General features: G+C 42.6%; 1 protein-coding gene across 6 annotated transcripts; it reads left to right on the top strand.

Annotated features, from left to right (window-relative positions):
- The first annotated feature begins 10 nt into the window (after positions 1-10).
- Positions 11-20085, top strand: nkapd1 (NKAP domain containing 1). Of its 6 annotated transcripts, none has more exons than XM_059639123.1 (6): positions 11-192; positions 3159-3240; positions 6437-6540; positions 7550-7708; positions 10672-10725; positions 16956-20085. In XM_059639123.1, the coding sequence occupies exons 2-6, from the start codon at positions 3172-3174 to the stop codon at positions 17485-17487; spliced, it is 918 nt and encodes a 305-aa protein (XP_059495106.1). In that variant the 5' UTR covers positions 11-192; positions 3159-3171; the 3' UTR covers positions 17488-20085. The 6 variants fall into 6 exon arrangements, with proteins under 6 accessions (XP_059495106.1, XP_048418029.1, XP_048418027.1 ...); XM_048562072.1 differs by having other exon boundaries at positions 3162-3240; XM_048562070.2 differs by lacking the exon at positions 11-192 and adding an exon at positions 418-494.
- The last annotated feature ends 3191 nt before the right edge of the window (positions 20086-23276 follow it).

Raw genomic sequence — 23276 nt, forward strand, 5'->3', positions numbered from 1 at the left:
AGGACCCTCCTCCCCGAGGGCAACGAACAAAACATCACCGTCGTCCCAGGAGGGATGAAAAAAAAGTATAAAACCCTTCGTGACGGACGATTAAAATCTTTTGTCTGAATGGTGACCCCCCTCCCCCCGGTTTCAATTTTGTCGATGTAGCTCGTTGATCATTTCCAGCTTCCCCAAACCGACACCCCAAAGGTGAGTATATTTACAGGCCTCAGCAATAAATGTAAGATGCTGATGATGGATTTTTTCGTCATTCTTCGTGTTCTCGCCGGTGGAGGAGGAGCCGAGATTGATTTTGGATTTGCCCGGGTTAGCTGCGATGTTCAGTTCCGGAGGGAATGCGTTTGTCTGCGGGCTCCGCCGGAGCGGTGTGAGGGTGGCACCGACTTCCGGTCAGAGTGCGGGGACGATGCCAGAGGCCTGAAGGCTCCCGGGGGCCAGGCCAGGCCAGGCCGGGCCAGGCCAGGGAGCGAGAGAGAAGGAGAGCCCGGCAGGTAAAAGAAACCCGCCGGTCAGAGCCTCAGCGGACCCGGAGGGTAAAAGCTGCTCCTCAGCCCCACGTCTGGCCCGTTATTGAGGTGTTAAATGAAGCGCAGATTTACCCATTCCCCTGCACAGTGATGTGGCGTCCAGGCCATTTGCGCCTATCGAGCCTGCTCGACGTTCCTCGCTTTCTCCCCTGCCCCACACCCCCACTACCCCTGACTCCCGAAAAATCTGTCTTAGCCCCGACATCCTTCCACCCTCCCACCACCAAATATCCCACACTCTTCCCTCTCCGGCAAAGAAACCCGGACTCCCCTAAAAATCTGCCTGAATCCAGCCTGATCCCCTCGTCACCCCAACTCTGTCAAAATCCGTTTACTCTGGCCCTGTCCCTCCAATAAATCGCCGACTCCCTAAAAACCTGTCTAATTCAGCCCTCTTAGGAGCGTCTAGGCCCGAAACGTCAGCTTTTGTGCTCCTAAGATGCTGCTGGGCCTGCTGTGTTCATCCAACTCCACACTTTGTTATCTCGGATTCTCCAGCATCTGCAGTTCCCATTATCTCTAATTCAGCCCTGTTCGAAATGGTAACCAATCTCTGACAGAAAATCAGTCTTCCTCGTTACCACTTTAAATGTTAATTTCCGTATCTTGAATCTCTAAATCCTAGCTGTAGGATCCAATCTCTCACGTTTTCTTACCATCTATGCTGTCAAGCCCTTGGTGTCTGATTGTATGGTACAGGTGTCTAGAAGAGACTAGGATATTTTTACAAAGAATAAAAGTTTTATAGGAAGGGTCTTTGTGGCACAGTGGTAGCGTCCCTAACTCAATTCCCACCTGCTCCAGATGTAGTATCTAAACATATCTGAATAAGTTGGTTAAAAATGTCTAAAATGTTTCAGGACAGTGACAAAGAGGTGAGAAAATGGGATTAGCTCTGTTTCCTCTCATGCAAGGAATTCCAAATGACCTCTTCCTGAACCACAACCATTCTATAATTGTCACAGCATCCCCATATCTTTTTCACTCTCCTTGTGACTGTAAATCCGTTGTTTTAAGCAAAAAAATCTCTTGTTGGACTGGTATATTTACTCCAGTCAAATTGCATAAAAGCATAAAATTCTACAAGAAAATTTCAAACAGCATCCAGGAAGAAAGTTTAATGATCTTAAATCAGAACATTACTGAACTACAGACAGACAAATAAGCAAACATTTTTCCCTATTGATTCAGTAAGTGGAAGAGCTTCTTTTGTACATTGAAAGTAAAGTCTCTTCATGGCAAAAGCAAAATATTTTCAGTGTTGTAGTATTATAGATAACTCTGAGAAGGCAGCAAATGCTGGAAATACTCAGTAGGTTAGGCAGAATTTGCGGAGCGAGAAACACGCAACACTTCATCTGAACTAACAATTGTTAGAAATGTATATGTTTTAGGGAAGTTGAAGGGATGAATGGGAAGAACAAAGTGATGGTTGCCAGAAAGTTGAAATGACGACAGGTTTCATGGTTCACAAATCAAGGGGGAGTGGTAATGATACTCGTAAAGCTAAAATTGTCTATAAGTGTAAATGATAGGGCAGCAGTCACTTGGTCACAAAATAAAGGTGCACAAGAAAGGATCAAGAGGTGAAAGCTGAAATAGTGAAAATGCATATATACACATCAGGGCAGAGGATATTCCTTAAAATTGTTGTGCACAGTGTTGAGCTTCAATGGAAAAGCCTAAGGACACAAAAGTCACAGTGGAAACAAGATGGGAGAATTGAAATGACAAGTGTTAGGAAGCTCAGAATCATGCTTGAGGACTGAATGAAAATACATGCAAAGTATTCACCCAGTTTTAATGGCTTTTCACTTAGTAGCTAAGGACTAGATTTACTTATTGAACATCCACAGTTCGTGCATTGTTGCAAAGAGAGGAATGATCAGTAGAAAATCAGAAATTATTTATTCAGTTTTCTAAACTGAAATAGAAATATCAACACTGCAATAAAAAAATCACATTTTAGTAATATCTTAAGTGGCCCTCTCCTAATAATATTTTTATTTTCTGGGTGAGGATTATTTTTAAATTATTCATGTTTTAGTTGGCACAAACTCTCTAAAGTTTCCACTAATCTTCACAAGCCAAATGAATACTAATCTAATCTAGTCTTCAGAAGGATCCACTAAAGAGCAGCAGGCATGATTATTTGTTTGAATTGTGTAAACTCTCAAGACAAAAGTCTGAGACCCTGTAAATTCTGCTTTTTAGTCCGTTATGTTAGATAAATGTTTCAGATATTTTCAGAGGCCAGAGGTATGCTTGTATTTTGGGGCTATTTCCTCCAGGTTTTCTCAACTCTCTCCTGTTCTGAAGGCAGCGATTGTTCCATAGGTTATGGCAACAGGATTTTCAAGCAGCATTCAACCATTCCTTTCCATGCGCAATTCTAGTATGTGGATGGTCAGTGAAATACTTGGCCATATAATACCACAGACAAGACTATTGTCTTCAACCTGCAAATTATTCCAGTAACGGTTGCTGGGTAGCGCAGTGATCAAGGTTCTTGGTTTTTCTCTCTCATTTAGCTTGCATTAAAGAAAAATCGCAAAGATTGTGGAAAGCAATTTGTAGCTCCTCTACTGTGATTTAGGCTGAAACTTAGATTTTTTTTTCTTTATTTAGCAGAACAGCCACAATGGCTCGAATTCCTGTGGGCAAAGTTCTTCTACGAAACGTCATTCGTCACACAGATGCACACAACAAGGTAAATTTGCTCCATTTAAGTTTGTAAATTCAAGTTAAGAATGTTTCAGTGTGACAATGCTCACACAAAAGAATCTTCCAGTTGGATAATAATCTTACTGCATTATGTAGACTATGGATCTGTAATGTCATGTTTAATCATTTTAGTTTATAGTTTTATATTTAGTAACATTGCAATATACCATGGAGTAGGTAACTAAACATTATAATTTTTAGAATTAATTTTTAAATGCGTATTCATATTGTCACAACTGCAGGATATCTCATGTTTAATTGGAATTTCTTAAGGATCTCTTACTTCCGTTTGTTTTTATGCTGCCACCAACAAAACGTGCATGTGCATGACACTTTTTAGTTAGGTATCCCAAGATGCTTCATAGGAGCAGTATAAAGCAAAATTTGACATTAGGAATGTAGGGTGATACATTCAGTTCTGCTATAACACATGTTGTAGCAATGCACGTTGGCTATAATGCAACTAACGAAGAGGTGAATGCTATTTCTAAAACACGTACTTGTCTTGGCTGTAATGTGATTCCATCAGTGCTGCTCATCCTGGATAATGTGCCAAGCCATCCTCCCACCATTGGTGAACTTACTGAAAACATCAAAGTGCTACTTCTACCCCCAAACACAGCCTGTCTCCTTCAACCCATGGACCAGGGTGCAGTAGCACCTTTTCAAGCTTATTATTTAAGGCGCTCATTTAAGAGGCTGATTGCAGCCACTGAGGGAGATAATGACAATTCTTCAATTTTGAAAGACCATTACCATCAAAAATACAATTCACATCAACATGGAGGCCAGGGATGATGTCAGTAAGGACTGCTTGCATGCAGTTTGAGGGAAATTTCTCCCAGACATTTTTCAAGATTTTAAATCAAGATTTTGCTGAGTCAGAGGAGCTCCCAAGAATCAAAGAACATTGTGTTGCTCTTGCAAAACAAGTTGGATTTGAAGAAGTGGAGAGTGAGGATATTGAAGAGTTCCTTGACTCCCACGGTGAAAACCTCTCTCCAGCTGATTTACAACAACTTGTCGCTGAGCGAGAAGTGGAAGCTAGAAATGAAGTAGAAGTAGTCCAGGATGCAGAACCACGAGAGCTTTCCACTTCTGTTTTGTCCTCTATCCTGAGGGAAATTGAGAAGCAGTTGCAACTCTTAGAGGACAAAGATTACAAAGTAGAATGGAGCAGGGTAGCAGTTTGTGGAATAAGATCTTATTTGGCACCCTATGAACAACTTTTTCATGAAACAAGAAAATGGGCAAGGCAGCAAAACATGGATTTTCTTTTTTAAGCCAACCCTCAAGAAACAGCCAGAAGACAATGAACCACAGCCATCTGCTTCTGGATTAACGATTTTTCACCCTCACCCTGCAACCATAACTGTGCCTTAAGGTGATGATGATGATGATGATGATGATGACGACCGTCGGCCCCTGCATTGACAGCAGACCAACCTCAAAATCTCCTCCCCCAACAAGTCATCTTGACATTTTTTTTCAAGGTAAGGTGTTAAATTTATGTTTATTTCATTATTAGATATGAATTTAAAAATTATTCAAACTGTGCTATCCTTTGTTCAAGGCTTCTGAGTGATTTTGAATGTTATTTGGTGGTCTGCTCCTACCCCTGCTTTTCCCATAGGTCCTGTTATTTTTATAGTGCAATTTTCTATAACACAATGTTTTGCACGAGCGCAACTATCGCAGTTTAGCAGAACCGACTGTACTAGGCCAAATGACCATAAATTTGGTCAGAGAGTAGGTTTAACGGAAATCTAAAATGACTAAAAGAGAGGTAAGAGGTTCAAAGGTCAGAGTTTTAGAGATGATGACCTATGTTGGAGAAGTTACAGTTGGGGTATGCAGGAAGTCCGAATTGGAGGAGCAAACGTTGTTCAGACAGGTGTAGGACTGGAAGGGTTTACAGATGTGGAGAGCTGAGGCCACAAAGGGCTTTAAAAACCAGGTTGAGAATTTTTAAAATCACTGCTCAATTTGAGAGTCATTAGAAGTTAATGTGCGCAGGGGCGATGAGTGAATGGAGCTTTCTGAGAGTTAAGATATGTCTGACAGAGTTTAGAATGATCACAAGTTTATGGAGGGTATAAGATTTGAGGTTGGGCGGGAATGTATTGGAATCATTGTGAAGGAGTGAACATTGTCATTAGATATAAATTGTGGATGGGTTATGAATGCATTTTCATGTAGTGGTTCAGTAAATGAGCATTAACTAATGATTTTAATTGGAGTTACTCAATGCATTTCTGGACTGTGCGATTATTGGCAAATAAGGAAAGTATAAACCATGTTTTGAAATTTTGAAGTACATCATGGAGTTGCAGCATATAGACAGGACATGCTGGAAACACTAAAAGGTCACTGACCTGAAACATGAACTTTGTTTCTGACTTCACGAATGATGCTTGACCTGTTGAGTGTTATCAGAATTTATCATTTTTATTTCAATTTACAGCACGTGGAGTAGGGGGCAGAATCGGGTGGCACGGTGACTCAGTGGTTAGCACTGCAGCCTCACAGCACCAGTGACCTGGGTTCGATTCCAGCCTCGGGCAACTGTCTGTGTGGAGTTTGCACATTCTTCCTGTGCCTGTGAGGGTTTTCTCCGGGTGCTCCGGTTTCCTCCCACAGTCCAAAGATGTGCAGGCTAGGTAGATTGGCCATGCTAAATTGCCCGTAGTGTTCAGGGTTGTAGGGGGATGGGTCTGGGTGGGATGCTCTGGTGGGCGGTGTGGAGTTGTTGGGCCAGGGTGCCTGTTTTCACACTGTAGGGAATCTACTAAAAAAAAGAAATCAGATGCCCAGTGGATTTGATTACTTCCAGTGAGAGAAGTGACCCAGAAAGGTTAGCCTCCATTATTAGATATAACAGTGATCTTTTTCTCACTGTAGAAGAACCAAAATGTTACAAAAATTCAGTTGCTATATTTCCCTATCTTTGCTCCATTTGTTCTCTGTCTGCAGCCTCAGACAATTTTGCTTATTTTATCCTACCCTAGCTGGATAAAAAGTTCCATAATTCTAAACACGATTCAACTCAAGAATTTCTGATCCAGAGCCTAGAATTTTGCAGTTTGAGCTATTGACCTAGTCAGTTAGCTGACTCATTTTAGTCGACTCAGCAGAATGCCATTTTTTTTTCCTTAAATCTCTTCTGACTTTCGTTTTTGCAGATTCAAGAAGAGTCAGAGATGTGGAAAATTAGAGAAAAAGAGAAGCAAACACGTGAGATGAGACTTTTCCAGCGAAGAAGGAAATCCTGTGAGAGTTTGCCGGGGTAAGTATCTAATCCTGTTCTTTTGAAGAAACAGGTGCTGAGGATAAAATTAAGTTCCTTTCCTCCTTAGAGAAGCTGACCTGTAATTGTAAGTGAGATACACAAGTCCTCAAAATCCACCTTTCATTGTATGTTTTTGAGAGATTTTTAACAGTGGCATACACTGATTTTATTTTTTAAAAATGCATTTGAATTTAATGGTTTTTATTCCTGTCAGTATACTGGATGTGGAAGCTCACGACTACTTGTTCATAAATCAAAGTTCAAAGGGTTAGGAATGGAGGTCTTCCATTGAGATCTGGGGAATTTAGCGATGAGCAAGGTTCTTTACGGCAAAAACAGAAAGCCCTGTAGAAGCTCATCAGGTCTGGCAGCATCTACGGAGAGACAGAACCAGTGTTAACAAGTGTTAACATTTCAAATCCAATGACCCCTTGTCAGAACGTCTGGGCTCAATATGTTAACTCTGTTTCTCTCTCTACAGATGCTGTCAGACCTGCTGAGCTTCTACAGGGCTTTCTGTTTTTGTTTCAGATTTCCAGCATCTGCAGTTCTTTGTTCTTATCCTTACAAACAAGGCTGATCTGAGTAAGGGCATCACATCCTGTGGGGCAAAGAAGGAGGCCAACTGGTCCCAATCTCTGCTGATTTAGTTGAACTTCTCTTGGGACGGAGTTGGACTGCGTCAGTCATACCCAATAGACTGGGTGAGGAAGCATCTTCTTCATCACCATCTCTTGACACTATTTTTAAAAAAAAGTAGTAAAGGCAGTTAAGTAAGGATACAGGAAAATGTTCAACTACAGTGCTGTGCACAGTTAATTATCTTGTTAATGCACACTAACAGGTCATACCCTTTAACCTGCTTGGTCACAGGGTAGTATTGGCAAAGATATTGTTACCACATCTACTTCTTTGAATATTAAAATTGAATGTCTGGGAAGCATAAACAAAAGGTTGAAATAAAAGCGAGTTATGTCCTTACTAAAACAATGCTGATCTGAACCAGCAATAGAATGCGCTGTGATGGGTACGATGAAGAGGATGAGGAGAAAGAGAGAAAAGCAAACTCTGCTGCTCGTAAGCCATTGACCACTCCACAAGATGAGCGTGAAACAAGATACTGGACAAAGAAGCTGTATGAGTTTGAAGCAAGTGATCCGAACAGGTATGCTTCTTCACATCTTTTCTTAACTGACAGGAGCAGCTGTGTTTTTTAGGTGAAGTTGTGAAACAGAAGTTAGTTTGAATTTTGTTGTAGCAGATTACATTTATTCATCTCTTTTTAGAAGAAAAGTCTGATTCTGGTAGTTGAAATTTGCTTTTTCTGTTCCAAAGGTTGACTTAAAGATAGTTGGAAATAGTTGACTTTGAATTAAGAGATGACAAATGTATTTTAGGTAAATATGCCTGAAATATTTATCTGATTGTTATAGAATTTTTGTGTTAAAAATGAGCATGCTACAAGTTGAAAGCAAAAACAGGCAGAAGTGGTGGCCAAGGGTCGATATTGGATCACGGCTTTTGTCCTTGGATTTCACTTGAACCATAGCCACTTTGTAAATTTCTTTTCCCTTATGCATAACTATTCCTAAATTGGAGACCAGCTTTCAAGCTAATATTCTTGAGTGTTCTGCCTTTTAATGATATCCTTCCTATAAATTTGCTTTATATTCAATTTTGGGAGGCATTATTAGAAAAGGTATGTTTCTCAGAAGTGTACTATCATAATTTAATGGTGGAGCAGACTTGATGTGCTCAATGCCCTAATCCTGTGTCTATATCTTATGGTCTTATGAAGTACCTGTAGGGAAAAGAACAAGTTATGCTTCGATTAATTATTATCATTGCTGGTCGAGTAAGTTGGTGATCTTTTTCACAGTTTCCAAATCAAGTACTGGCAATTGCTGACAATTTTAACTGATTGATCAGTTTTTGTGTACAATTGATTTGTTCTAGACAACTCTCTTTGAAAACAGCTGTTTCATTTACAGAACATTATGTAGATATTCTCAGCATCAGCTTTGCTACAGTCAAAAATATTTGTTTTCCATGAATTATACAAGATGCAGACCATGTTAATCTGGTGAGACAGCCTAAAGGGCTAGTCACATTGTTGAAAATTATTACTGCGCCAGACCATTTGATAAAATCAGATTGGCAGCTTGATAGCAAGACAACTCGGCAAACCTGAGGTAATTTATCTCTGTGTTCCTCAAGTAGTAAACAGTGCGTTTTGGGCTGCCAGTGGGCACAGAAAAAGCTGAACCATTTCTTTTGTGGAAGAAAGGGCAAGTCTTGTCAATGAGTCATTGTGAGCCTGTTCTTAGTGGCTGATTACAGAACAGCGACATCTCTGGGATGGGGCCGTTCACTGAATTGCCACCTTGGACAGGAGAAGGCAGAAATGGGTGTAAAAAATGAAGTCAATTGTGTATCGCCTCAGCTTCACAAATCACTGAATTGTATACCAATCCTTCAGGAAATGCTGAACGAAACTGTGAAATTTTTTCTCCCTAGAGTCATTCCACTTTTGTGCTGAGGTGGCTGTCACTTTTGCTACTCACCTAAGGTCATAGAGTTATGCAACACAGAAATGGACCCTTTGGTCCAACCTGTCCATACTAACCAGAACAGTAAATGGTCTAGTCCCATTTACCAATATTTCATCCATAACCCTCTTAAACCCTTCCTATTCATATACCCATCCAGATGCCTTTTAAATGTCATAATTTGGTACCCTTCTCCACCACTTCCCCTCACAGCTTGTTCCATTCATGCACCGCCCTCTGTGTGAGTAAGTTGCTCTTCGGGTCCCTTTTAAATCTTTCCCCTCTCAACTATGCCCACTAGTTTTAGACTCCCCTAGACTGAGAAAAATACCTTGGTTATTCACCCTATCCATGCCCTGCTAATTTTACATCACCCCTCAGCTTCCAGTGCTCCAGGGACAAAAGTCCCAGCCAATTCAGTCCATTCCTTTGGCTCAAACCTTCCAATCCGGTAGCATCCTTGTAAATCTTTTCTGCACCCTTTCAAGTTTAACAACATCTTTCCTACAGCAAGGAGACTAAAATTGAAGAGAAGAAAACGGAAGTTGCTGGATAGGCACAGAGTTAACTCTCATTTCTCTCCATAGATGCTGCCAGACTGGCTTGGCTTATCCAGCACCTTGTGTTTTTGTCTCTGATTTACAGAATCCACAGTTCATTTGGTTTTTACCGACCAGAATTGAATGCAGTATTCTAAAATTAGCCTCACCAATGTTACGTAGCACCAAAACATGATATCCCAATTCTGATACTCAATCATTGACCAAAGGCAAGCATACTAAATGCCTTCTTTACCATCCTGTCTACCTGCAACTCCACTTTCAAGGAACTATGATGGCAGAAGTTTAGTAACTTGACAAAACACAATAAGAGACAGGTTGCGTGTGCTAGATAAGATGATGTCCCCTGTTCTGGTTATTGTTAATCATTAAGGCTGATAGTGAGAAGAAGCTAGGTCTTCCATTTGCTGAAAGAATTACTGGAACCTAGAGGAGCATTCAGACATCTAAGCTCTTTTAGTGTACTACTCAAGAACTTGCCTGATTAGTATTGATGTAGGTCTAGGAGAGGGTAGGTTTCCTTCTTTACTAACAATAGGACAGTGCATGCATTACAAGAGGATAGACGTTATGAGGCTTCAGTAAAATAAAGTTTGGAATTTTAAATTTGCACACGCACAATTATAATGCGGGGGAGTCTGTTAGCTCAGTAAACCGTGTAACCACTTAGCCAAAGCCTCTGGGGTCTTGGGACTCTGCCAGTTCTCTGAGATAAGGCACAGTAGTTAGATGTATTGTGGAAAGAAATTGCACTGGAAAAGTGTTTGATCTTACTCGAGTATCGGTGTACAATGAAGAGATTTGAGTGATCGAGTGCGTGTAAAATATTGCTTCATGGAAATATCATTCATTCAATATTTTTTGCTTTAATAGCAGGCCAGGTAGCACCAGATGGGCAGGAAAGCTGACATTTCGGGTCGGGACCCTTCTTCAGAAATAGCTATCTGTATTAAGATTATTTGTTTCTTTTTATTTTAAGTCATGTATTTATACTGACACATATGGTTTTGTTTATTCAGGTGGGGCCACAGTGGCTACAAAGAGCTTTATCCAGAGGAATTTGAATCTGAGAGGTAATTTTAAAAAGAGGCTCAGCATGGTTGTAAGTGCAGAGACCTACTGTAAATCTAACATGAAAAGAATATTGGGGACAACTAAGAAAGACTTGAATATATCTATAGTGCCTTTGCTGATCTGACGATATTTTAATGTGTTTCACAGCCAGTGAAGTACTTTTGAAGCATAATCTCTTTTGTAACAAAGAAAACATGGAGTCAAATTGCACATGGCAAACTCCTACAGACGGATATGTGATAATCATCAATTTATCTGTTTTTGCATTGTTGGCTGAGGGATAAATAATGGCCAGGGCACTGGTGATAATACTTTGGACATCTTCAACATCATAGAATCTTTTACACCCGCCTGAGACGGCAGACAAGGCTTGCATTTTAACATCATATCTGGACACTGCCACCTCACAAGTGAATATGAGGAGTTTTAGCATGGGAAGAGTATTGAATGGTGAGTCAAATGTCACCTTGAATTCCTATTTGCAATTCCCGCCCTGACGTATGTCCTGGTGTTGGACACAGAGAATACAGGATTGATGTGAGTTTGCCCGCTGAGCTGGAAGGTTAGTTTTCAGACGTTTCGTCACCATTCTAGGTAACATCATCAGTGAGCCTCCGATGAAGCGCTGGTGTAATGTCCCGCTTTCTAGTTATCTGTTTAGGTTTTCTTGGGTTGGTGATGTCATTTCCGAATGCAGTTTCGTTTGTGTGCGTTGGGATGGTTTAGAATGGTTTGGGATGCATTAGGGGGATGCATTAGAACATTATTCCAACGAGCCACCACACACTGCAGCACAGAGGAACTGCGAAGAGCAGAAGAAAATCACCTATACAGCGTATTCAAAAAGAACGGGTACCCTATGAACACAGTCCGCCGATTTCTCAGCAACACACCCAAACGAACAGACAAAACAGGCCCAGAAACCATAATCACTCTCCCCTACATCATTTCCGAAATGACTGCCAGAATACTCTGACCTCTTGGCATCAGGGTAGCCCACAAACCCACCAACACACTAAAACAGCAACTAATGAACTTAAAATACCCTATACAGACATCAAGCAAAACGAACGTCATCTACAAAATACCTTGCAAGAACTGTGAGAAACACTACATTGGACAAACAGGCAGAAAGCTAGCCACCAGGATACATGAACATCAACTAGCCACAAAACGACATGACCCACTATCATTAGTATCCTTACATACAGATGAGGAAGGACACCACTTTGATTGGGACAACACATCCATCCTAGGACAAGCCAAACAGAGACACGCACAAAAATTCCTAGAAGCATGGTATTCCAACCGGAACTCCATCAACAAACACATTGATTTGGAGATAATGGGAACTGCAGATGCTGGAGATTCCAAGATAATAAAATGTGAGGCTGGATGAACACAGCAGGCCAAGCAGCATCTCAGGAGCACAAAAGCTGACGTTTCGGGCCTAGACCCTTCATCAGAGAGGGGGATGGGGGGAGGGAACTGGAATAAATAGGGAGAGAGGGGGAGGCGGACCGAAGATGGAGAGTAAAGAAGATAGGTGGAGAGGGTGTAGGTGGGGAGGTAGGGAGGGGATAGGTCAGTCCAGGGAAGACGGACAGGTCAAGGAGGTGGGATGAGGTTAGTAGGTAGCTGGGGGTGCGGCTTGGGGTGGGAGGAAGGGATGGGTGAGAGGAAGAACCGGTTAGGGAGGCAGAGACAGGTTGGACTGGTTTTGGGATGCAGTGGGTGGGGGGGAAGAGCTGGGCTGGTTGTGTGGTGCAGTGGGGGGAGGGGATGAACTGGGCTGGTTTAGGGATGCAGTAGGGGCAGGGGAGATTTTGAAACTGGTGAAGTCCACATTGATACCATTAGGCTGCAGGGTTCCCAGGCGGAATATGAGTTGCTGTTCCTGCAACCTTCGGGTGGCATCATTGTGGCAGTGCAGGAGGCCCATGATGGACATGTCATCAAGAGAATGGGAGGGGGAGTGGAAATGGTTTGCGACTGGGAGGTGCAGTTGTTTGTTGCGAACTGAGCGGAGGTGTTCTGCAAAGCGGTCCCCAAGCCTCCGCTTGGTTTCCCCAATGTAGAGGAAGCCGCACCGGGTACAGTGGATGCAGTATACCACATTGGCAGATGTGCAGGTGAACCTCTGCTTAATGTGGAATGTCATCTTGGGGCCTGGGATGGGGGTGAGGGAGGAGGTGTGGGGGCAAGTGTAGCATTTCCTGCGGTTGCAGGGGAAGGTTCCGGGTGTGGTGGGGTTGGAGGGCAGTGTGGAGCGAACAAGGGAGTTACGGAGAGAGTGGTCTCTCCGGAAAGCAGACAGGGGAGGGGATGGAAAAATGTCTTGGGTGTTGGGGTCGGATTGTAAATGGCGGAAGTGTCGGAGGATAATGCGTTGTATCCGGAGGTTGGTAGGGTGGTGTGTGAGAACGAGGGGGATCCTCTTGGGGCGGTTGTGGCGGGGGCGGGGTGTGAGGGATGTGTTGCGGGAAATGCGGGAGACGCGGTCAAGGGCGTTCTCAATCACCGTGGGGGGAAAGTTGCGGTCCTTAAAGAACTTGGACATCTGGGATGTGCGGGAGTGGAATGTCTTATTGTGGGAGCAGATGCGGCGGAGGCGGAGGAATTGGGAATAGGGGATGGTTACGTGGAACAGTCCCTCTTCCGCACCTACACAGGCCCCAAACCCCACCTCTTCCTCCGGTACATTGACTGTATCGGCGCCGCCTCTTGCTCCCCAGAGGAGCTCGAACAGTTCATCCACTTCACCAACACCTTCCACCCCAACCTTCAGTTCACCTGGGCCATCTCCAGCACATCCCTCACCTTCCTGGACCTCTCAGTCTCCATCTCAGGCAACCAGCTTGTAACTGATGTCCATTTCAAGCCCACCGACTCCCACAGCTACCTAGAATACACCTCCTCCCACCCACCCTCCTGCAAAAATTCCATCCCCTATTCCCAATTCCTCCGCCTCCGCCGCATCTGCTCCCACGATAAGACATTCCACTCCCGCACATCCCAGATGTCCAAGTTCTTTAAGGACCGCAACTTTCCCCCCACGGTGATTGAGAACGCCCTTGACCGCGTCTCCCGCATTTCCCGCGACACATCCCTCACACCCCGCCCCCGCCACAACCGCCCCAGGAGGATCCCCCTCGTTCTCACACACCACCCTACCAACCTCCGGATACAACGCATTATCCTCCGACACTTCCGCCATTTACAATCCGACCCCAACACCCAAGACATTTTTCCATCCCCTCCCCTGTCTGCTTTCCGGAGAGACCACTCTCTCCGTGACTCCCTTGTTCGCTCCACACTGCCCTCCAACCCCACCACACCCGGCACCTTGCCCTGCAACCGCAGGAAATGCTACACTTGTCCCCACACCTCCTCCCTCACCCCCATCCCAGGCCCCAAGATGACATTCCACATTAAGCAGAGGTTCACCTGCACATCTGCCAATGTGGTATACTGCATCCACTGTACCCGGTGCGGCTTCCTCTACATTGGGGAAACCAAGTGGAGGCTTGGGGACCGCTTTGCAGAACACCTCCGCTCAGTTCGCAACAAACAACTGCACCTCCCAGTCGCAAACCATTTCCACTCCCCCTCCCATTCTCTTGATGACATGTCCATCATGGGCCTCCTGCACTGCCACAATGATGCCACCCGAAGGTTGCAGGAACAGCAACTCATATTCCGCCTGGGAACCCTGCAGCCATATGGTATCAATGTGGACTTCACCAGTTTCAAAATCTCCCCTTCCCCTACTGCATCCCTAAACCAGCCCAGTTCATCCCCTCCCCCCACTGCACCACACAACCAGCCCAGCTCTTCCCCCCCCACCCACTGCATCCCAAAACCAGTCCAACCTGTCTCTGCCTCCCTAACCGGTTCTTCCTCTCACCCATCCCTTCCTCCCACCCCAAGCCGCACCCCCAGCTACCTACTAACCTCATCCCACCTCCTTGACCTGTCCGTCTTCCCTGGACTGACCTATCCCCTCCCTACCTCCCCACCTACACCCTCTCCACCTATCTTCTTTACTCTCCATCTTCGGTCCGCCTCCCCCTCTCTCCCTATTTATTCCAGTTCCCTCCCCCCATCCCCCTCTCTGATGAAGGGTCTAGGCCCGAAACGTCAGCTTTTGTGCTCCTGAGATGCTGCTTGGCCTGCTGTGTTCATCCAGCCTCACATTTTATTACATTGATTTGGAGCCCATCTACCATCCTCTGAGAAAAAGAACAGGAAATGACATCACCAAACCAAGGAAACCTAAACAGATAAATAGAAAGCGTGACATAACACCAGCGCTTCATCGGAGGCTCACTGATGATGTTACCTAGAATGGTGACGAAACGTCTGAAAACTAACCTTCCAGCTCAGCGAGCAAACTCACACCCAGAAACTCAGCCTGAGCTACAAATCTTCTCTAAACTCGCTAATACAGGATTGAATCTAGCAGTGAACGCCTCCACTGTAGAATAGCAGTTCACTTTCCAGCCTTTCATGTGAGCAGCAACCCCTCACTTAGAGTGCCGGTTGTCATTGAAATAAAACAAAATGCTGCAGAGGCTGGAGATTTGAAACAAACACACGGAAATGCCTGGAGAAATTCAGTTCTCAAGAAGGGTCACAGGACGCAAAACATTAATTCTGTTTTCTCTCCAAAGAATCTGCCAGACCTGAGCGTCTCCAGCAATTTCTATTTTTGTTTGTATGAGTTGCCATTGTTTTGGGAAGGAAAAAGAACAAAGATACTAAATCCAAATAAAGCAAAATATTGCAGATACCGGAAAAACTCAAATCTGTCAGCGTCTGTGGAGAGAGATAAACTATATTGTCTCAAGTCAGTATGACTCTTCAGAAAATGTTGACTGTTTCTTTCACCACAGATGTTGCCATACCTGCTGAGTTTCTCCAGCATTTTCTGTGTTTATTTAAGACGTTATGTCCCTTCAATTGCAGTTACATCTAAGCATGTAAAGCATCAAAAGTAAATGTGTAAGATCTGAGAGTTCTTCTACTACTTTACTCTGAACCCAGTAAAATGCTAGCCGAATTATATTCCTCCCCAATAAGCATCACCTTCACCAGCTGTGTATGACTCCACCACAGGCTGTGCCCTGTTAGCCGGTCTCTGTCTAACTTCTAATTTCAGATTTGCCCCCTATACCAAGTTTGTCAGTTCCGAGTCTGTCCACCAGAGCCTTGTCTGCCGTCACACTTTTTTTTTGCTTTCAACTCCGTTTTAGTTGCAACATCTGGTCATTTGATATCTGGATCAGGTGATTGCTTCAATCAAACAAGGGAATCTGCTACTTGTTTATCCCTGAAAGTTTCCACCCAGGTTGATAGGGTTGTTAAGAACGTGCACAGTGTGTTAGGTTTTATTGGTAGAGGGATTGAGTTTCAGAGCCATGAGGTCATGTCGCAGCTGTACAAAACTCTGCTGCGGCCGCACTTGGAGTATTGCGTACAGTTCTGGTCGCCGCATTATAGGAAGGATGTGGAAGCGTTGGAAAGGGTGCAGAGGAGATTTACCAGGATGTTGCCTGGTATGGACGGAAGGTCTTATGAGGAAAGGCTCAGGGACTTAAGGCTGTTTTCGTTAGAGAGAGGAAGGTTAGGAGGTGACCTAATCGAGAAAACAAGGTGATCAGAGGATTAGATAGGTTGGACAATGAGAGCCTTTTTCCTCAGATGGAGATGGCTAGCACGAGGGGACATAGGTTTAAATTGAGGGGTGATAGATATAGGACAGATGTCAGAGGTAGATTGTTTACTCAGGTAGTAAGGGCGTGGAATGCCCTACCTGAAACAGTAATAGACTCGCCAAGTTTAAGGGCATTTAAATGGTCATTGGATAAACTTATGGATAATAATGGAATAGTGTAGGTTAGATGGGCTTCGGTTTGGTTTCACAGGTTGGCGCAACATTGAGGGCCGAAGCATCTGTACTGCGCTGTAGTGTTCTCTGTTCTAAAAAGGAAAAAAGTACAGTTACACTGTGTGAATTGCAAATTTGCCTTGCTTGTGCTGTGGGGCCTCATACTTTTGTCACTGGCAGTGAAAGCAGTCTGTTAGTATGATTTTTTTTGCCTCTTCATCTCAGTGATCAACTGTGGCATAATTCCGTTATGCCTGTCTTAGAAATGTCTGCTTCTGGATTAAATAAAGGTTTCTTAAAACTCAAAGCAAGAATTAACTTGTTATTTTTAATTTCTAGTGACCATAAAGATAGCAGCGATGAACGCACTGCCAATGGAACAAAAGCCATATGCTTGAAGTCTTCAAAATCAAACTCGCGAAAACGCAAGCGATCAAGTAAATCAAATAAAAAGAAACGCAAGAAGAAATCTAGCAAAAAGATGAGGAGGAAGAAACATCTACGGAGCAGTGATTCTTCAAGTGACAGTGAAAGCTCAGAGGAGGTGGATTCTGATCAGAGGAAAAGAAGGAAAGCGAAGAAGAAGCACCATAGAAAAACTACGCGAAAGCAGAAAAAGTTATCATCCACCTCCTTTGAAAGTGAAAGCAATTCGTCACACAGCAGTGATTCAGACACAACTAGCAAAGATGAAAGTGATTCTGGGAGTCAGCTGGAGAAAAGGAAAAAGAAAAGAAAGAAAAAGCGTCACAGGAATATTCCCAAAGATGATGGTGATAAAGAAATAAAAAATAGCCGAAAGAAGAGAAAAAACTGGAAAATAGCACACAATGATACTTCAGATGACAGTGGAGAAGATGACTTGAATTAGATTTGTACCTTGAAAGTCTGTTCTCGAGTTCTTAAGGAAATTACTTGAATCGTGTAAACTGAGTCAGACTAAGAACATAATTTTGGTTTTACTGACTTAGTTCAAAAATTGTTTAGTGCTAGTTATGAATTTACATTTTGTGCTTCAGGATATCGTTGCACAAAGCAGGCCGTACTCCAGAAAGCTCTTTCACTTGGTGTAAAAGTCTACTTTATCTATGTACCACTGCGCTGCCGCCGTAAGTGATAAGGTGTGGGATTAAGAGTTTAGGAGCTAGGCCTGTCCGAAGCAGAACCAGTGACAAGTTGCTCAAAAGCTGCTTATCTTCTCTTGGTTATGAATGCTTTTCTGTACCACACCAAAATTCTGGAAAGATATTGTCGTTGACTTCAGAGTTACCTGTAATATATCAAGCTCTGTGTCTAATTTCATTTTGCAGAACTGTTCGGTCATTCCAAACAGGCAAAGTCCATGAAGTTGCTTAGCACTTAAAACTGCACTCTGCAATTTTGTCACTATCATTTTGCTGGGAACTTGAGCTGTTACTTCTAGAAAGGTGGAGATTATGGCAACCTAAGTGATCTTTGTTCTGGTTTGTATAATCTTTCTGACTTGAGCTATATCAATTGTCATTTCCCTGATGCAGTGGAATTGCTTTTTGTTTAAGAAGAGGCGGTATGAAGCAAAATTACGATTGGTGAGAAGAAGGCAAGATGATCTTACTGATCGTGCAATGTGCCCAGCTGCTGAAACTTGAATAGGTCAGCCTGCACAATAATGAAAGTCTGCAGTCAGAGAGATTTTGATACTGTGCTCCTGAATGGCAGGATTTGCTTTTGATTGAACCAAGTGCTTGCAGCTCTCTCTGCAATCTATATCCTTTGATCCATTCAGTGATTATATGCGAAAGAGCACTGCAGCAGCTGTGTAGTTCCCTAAAAGCTCCAAACCCCAATCCCTTGAAACTCTAATCATTTGATTGACTGATTTCTGTTTTTATTACTTACACTTAATTATCTTTGCAAAATCCACAGATTTTAGAACAATGATTAACTAAAAATGGTCAAAGTAAAAGCAGAGATGATGGGCAACTTCTTTTAATGTGTTGGTTTAATGAAGTACTTTTTTTCATTTTTATCTTTCAGACTAGAAGAATTTTCACTTCTGGAGTGTTTTTTTCCCTTTAGTTTTCTTTCTGGCTTATGGACACAGTTCAGTGGGTACACTGCTCACAGGGCCATTTCTTATGCCTTAGCCTGTACAGTAAATATTGGCAGATAATATAAACATTTTATTAACTGTAGCTGAGCCCAATCAGATGTTCACTTAATGCACACACACATGCACTTTCCAAATGGTGTTTTGAATCAAGAATCCATAAAACTCGGGGATGCTGAAGCTTGCAGTGACCCTCTCACCTGCTATGCTGCCTACAATCATGAACATCACTCAAAATATAAAGATCTTCTGGTCTTTGTAGCTTTTTTTGTTGATTTGTTGAAGACTTAATAGTGTGAGCTTTTTCCATACTCGATTATTGTTTTTCCCTACCCTTTCTTCCCCAGGTTCTTCTGATTGTCAGGTTCTTATGGGATAGAGTTGAAGGAGCATTGGTAGCTCTCAGGCTGTTCCACCCAATAATGATTTGTTGTGCAAGGCTGGACAGAAGATGTCGGCGGGCTGCTTGGATATACAGCTCCAGAATGGTTTTATTGTGATTTGTAAGAACTGACCTGCCCATTAGTTACATATTGAATGAACTAAACAGTGAGCCTGTAACCTTGTGCTGTTAGTCTTGAAATGATCCTGATTTGTCTTTTGATTTCTTGGGAATTAAGTGTATGTCCCAGTGTGGTTGAATTAATTCTGATTGAATTAAAACTGCTGGATTTTGATGAAAAGCATTTACTTCAAATGACTAAGGGACTGGACATATTCTGATTATGGAGTTTTTTTTAAGTTCATGACATTTAATGGGAACTGTTCTTTTAATTTAAAAGTGGTGAAATCGTTTTTGGCAGGGAGCAGCTAATATCTGCACCAAGTTTTTACAAATCTCAGGCTCAGTGGGAACAGTATTAAGGTTTTGTTCACAGATCATAGTAATGCTTTTTTTTTCCATTTTTTTCCTCCACCTGCTGAAGCTCTTAACCAGTAAATATTTTCTGCACCAAAACATCCAGGTAAATGTTGAAACCTTCGTTCTGGTGAGCCTTCAACATCAGGGAATTGAGCCTTAGTTTAAAAATATTCACTGCTTTATGTACAATTGGTGTATCTAAGCCCTTGTTCTATAAATAGAACTGTTGTGGGTGCTGCTTGGTGATATGCAAAGTTAACTTTGGACTATTTCTGCCAATATCTGTTGGTGTCGTCTTTTCCCATGTTACTAAGTGACAGTTTTTTTAAAATCCATTTTGTATTTAACCATTAGTATATATTAGCATGAATTTTGCTTAATAAATATTTTAACACTTTAAGTTTTGTTGACTGCTAGCATCCATGAATTGCAAACTTTGTAAGTACTGTTCACAATTAAAAAGGCACAAACAGGACATCATGGGCTATATTCCTCACTTGTCAGGTGCCATGAGAAAACATAGTGTGTTTTTGACTTTGTTTCTCAAGGATTTTTCGTTCCGTTGCACAGTGTAAGTGCTGTCTCATTTGAATTGCATTCCTCACTTGAGCTTTGTATAGATGCATTTAATGGAATAATACCACACAAGTTTCCAGCCAAAGTGATAACTGGCTTAGTCATGCAGTTGTTGATTTTTCTCCCATTTGGTTCGGTATTGAACAAATTTTCTCTGCTCAACCTTTCAATTCTTTGATGCAGAGTTCCATCATTACCAGTGGCCAGTCTGTGCTTCATTTAGACATTAGACAATAGGTGCAGGAGCAGACAATTCGGCCCGTCGAGCCAGCGCCACCATTCATTATGATCATGGCTGAGCATCCACAATCAGTATCCTGTTCCTGCCTTATCCCCATAACCCTTGATTCCACTATCTTTAAGACCTTTATCCATCTCTTTCTTGAAAGTAGCCAGAGAGTTGGCCTCCACTGCCTTCTGGGGCAGAGCATTCCATATATCCACCACACTCTGGGTGAAGAAGTTTTTCCTCAACTCTGTTCTAAATGGCCTACCCATTATTTTTAAACTGTGTCCTCTGGTTCTGGACTCACCCATCAGCGGAAACATGCTTCCTGCCTCCAGAGTGTCCAATCCTTTAATTATCTTATACTCCTCAATCAGATCCCCTCTCATCCTTCTAAATTCAAGTGTATACAAGCCCAGTCACTCCAATCTTTCAACATATGATAGTCCCACCATTCCAGGAATTAACCTCGTGAACCCACACTGCACTTCCTCAAATTTGGAGACCAAAACTGCATACAAACCAAACAGGTAGATGAGAGTAAACCGGTTGATGTGGTGTATATGGATTTCAGCAAGGCGCTCGATAAGGTTCCCCACAATAGGCTATTGTACAAAATGCGGAGGAATGGAATTGTGGAAGATATAGCAGTTTGGATCGGAAATTGGCTTGCTGAAAGAAGATAGAGGGTGTTAGTTGATGGGAAATGTTCATCCTGGAGACCAGTTACTAGTGGTGTACCGCAAAGGTCGGTGTTGGGTCCACTGCTGTTTGTCATTTTTATAAATGACCTGGATGAGGGCGTAGAAGGATGGGTTAGTGAATTTGCAGACGACACTAAGGTCGGTGGAGTTGTGGATAGTGACGAAGGATGCTGTAGGTTGCAGAGTGACATAGATAAGCTGCAGAGTTGGGCTGAGAGGTGGCAAATGGAGTTTAATGCAGACAAGTGTGAGGTGATGCGCTTTGGTAGGAGTAACCGGAAGGCAAAGTACAGGGCTAATGGTAAGATTCTTGGTAGTGTAGATGAGCAGAGAGATCTCGGTGTCCATGTACATTGAAACATATAAAATAATCAGAGGGTTAGATAGGGTGGATAGGGAGAGCCTTTTTCCTAGGATGGTGATGGCGAGCATGAGGGGGCATAGCTTTAAATTGAGGGGTGAAAGATATAGGACAGATGTCAGAGATAGTTTCTTTACTCAGAGAGTGGGAAGGGAATGGAACGCTTTTCCTGCAACGGTAGTAGATTCGCCAACTTTAAGTACGTTTAAGTCGTCATTGGATAAGCATATGGACGTACTTGGAATAGTGTAGGTTAGATGGGCTTCAGATCGGTATGACAGGTCAGCACCACATCGAGGGCCGAAGGGCCTGTACTGTGCTGTAATGTTCTAAGTTCTAATACTCCAGGTGCGGTCTCACTAGAGCCCTGTATAGCTGCAGAAGGACCTATTTGCTCCTATACTCAATTCCGCTTGTTATGAAGGCCAGCATTACATTTGCTGTAAGTAATTGAAAATATAGGAGACAACGTTCAGTGTTCAGTGCAGGCCATTCAGTATCTAAAAAACAGTGTAGTGGAGACAATTTCAGACACTGACTAGACGCTGTGTTTTATTAATTCATTTTCTATTTTAATTTGGACATACGTAATTTTATTTATTATTTGCATCATCGCAGATTGTTATGTCCTGATACTCTCACCTTTTGGATAAATAAGCATGTGTGCTTTCATGTTGTCTTGCCTAAACCTAGTTGTTGAACCCAACCACAGACCTTTAAAATTCAGCATCTCTTGCTCCTGACTGGTGTTTGTGGAATCTGAAAAGCAAAAACTCACCTGTGGGTGGTGCTATTTACATAAATGTTGCACTCAGCAGTGCCATCAGCAGGTAATTGACAGTACTTCAGTTATTTGGAGGTTTGGCTTCACCAGCTTGTCACCTTTCAAATTTCAGATAGTTTTCTTCATTTCTTTCCCATTATGCCTTCACTAACTCAATTGATTATCCGATTCCTCACACACAGTTTGAGACAGGAGGGGCAGCAAGAAATTTGACTAAGATGTCCAGTTGCATCTCTGATCCTACCACTGGACATCAAATTTGTTCCCTCTGCTGGGATTATTAAATACAACTCAGATCAAGCTAAAACTTACTGTCTGCGTTAGTAGAGGTGGGAATTAGAAAATATTCCGCTATCGTGTTGGAATGGGGTGAGTCAGAATTCATTGTAACGTTATGCAGGGCTGAGCAGACAAACTCACTTCTGCACATATTAAACAGTGGAGTAGATGCATTTTTTTAGATGTTATGAATATCTAAGAGAGTGGAAAGTCACAATAAAACAAACATTGACTAAGATGAATGGGCCGCATGAAACCCTGGTGTGTCCCTTTAAAGCATTCGTCTTTTGATGTATCCGCTTTGATCCTTTTGTTAGCTTAGTTTCAAATTGTACTCAGGATTTTCAAATATTATCACAAGAGTTTTATTCTTCCACTTCAAGGTGTGACATTCCACATGAAAAACAAGAAGTGCACAAATTCCAATAGGCACCATACAGCTGGAAATAAGCATCAGAGTGCCCACATTAAAAGATTTCTTCTTCAAAGAACCAATAAAATGCAAACCATTTTCGCACTCTTGCCCACTGATTTATGTTCTCCTATATCAAAAGCAAAAGCTGGAATGGCCTTCAAAGCAAGAAATATGCTGAGGTGCTGGAAAGTTCAACATATATCTGTTCTTTTTATAATAAATGTTTATCATTAGTTGCTTTGAAGACTTTTCTAAAAAAAAACATTTTCAAGATGTGGGCATTTGCCTGCTGGGCCAAATTTCATTACTCATTCTTAATTGCCCTGGAAGCAGCTGCCTTGTGCTGCTTCAGTCCTTGGTGCGT

The sequence above is a fragment of the Stegostoma tigrinum genome, chromosome 32 (assembly GCF_030684315.1).
Source record: "Stegostoma tigrinum isolate sSteTig4 chromosome 32, sSteTig4.hap1, whole genome shotgun sequence".
NCBI classification, from domain to species: domain Eukaryota; kingdom Metazoa; phylum Chordata; class Chondrichthyes; order Orectolobiformes; family Stegostomatidae; genus Stegostoma; species Stegostoma tigrinum.

What these genes read in the sequence shown, in the direction of transcription:
- nkapd1 (XM_059639123.1), top strand. Translation starts at nt 3,172, where the DNA reads ATGGCTCGAATTCCTGTGGGCAAAGTTCTTCTACGAAACGTCATTCGT. An exon ending in TCCTGTGAGAGTTTGCCGGG is followed by an intron (nt 6,541 to 7,549) that starts GTAAGTATCTAA and finishes GATCTGAACCAG; the next exon opens with CAATAGAATGCGCTGTGATG. An exon ending in GAAGCAAGTGATCCGAACAG is followed by an intron (nt 7,709 to 10,671) that starts GTATGCTTCTTC and finishes TTGTTTATTCAG; the next exon opens with GTGGGGCCACAGTGGCTACA.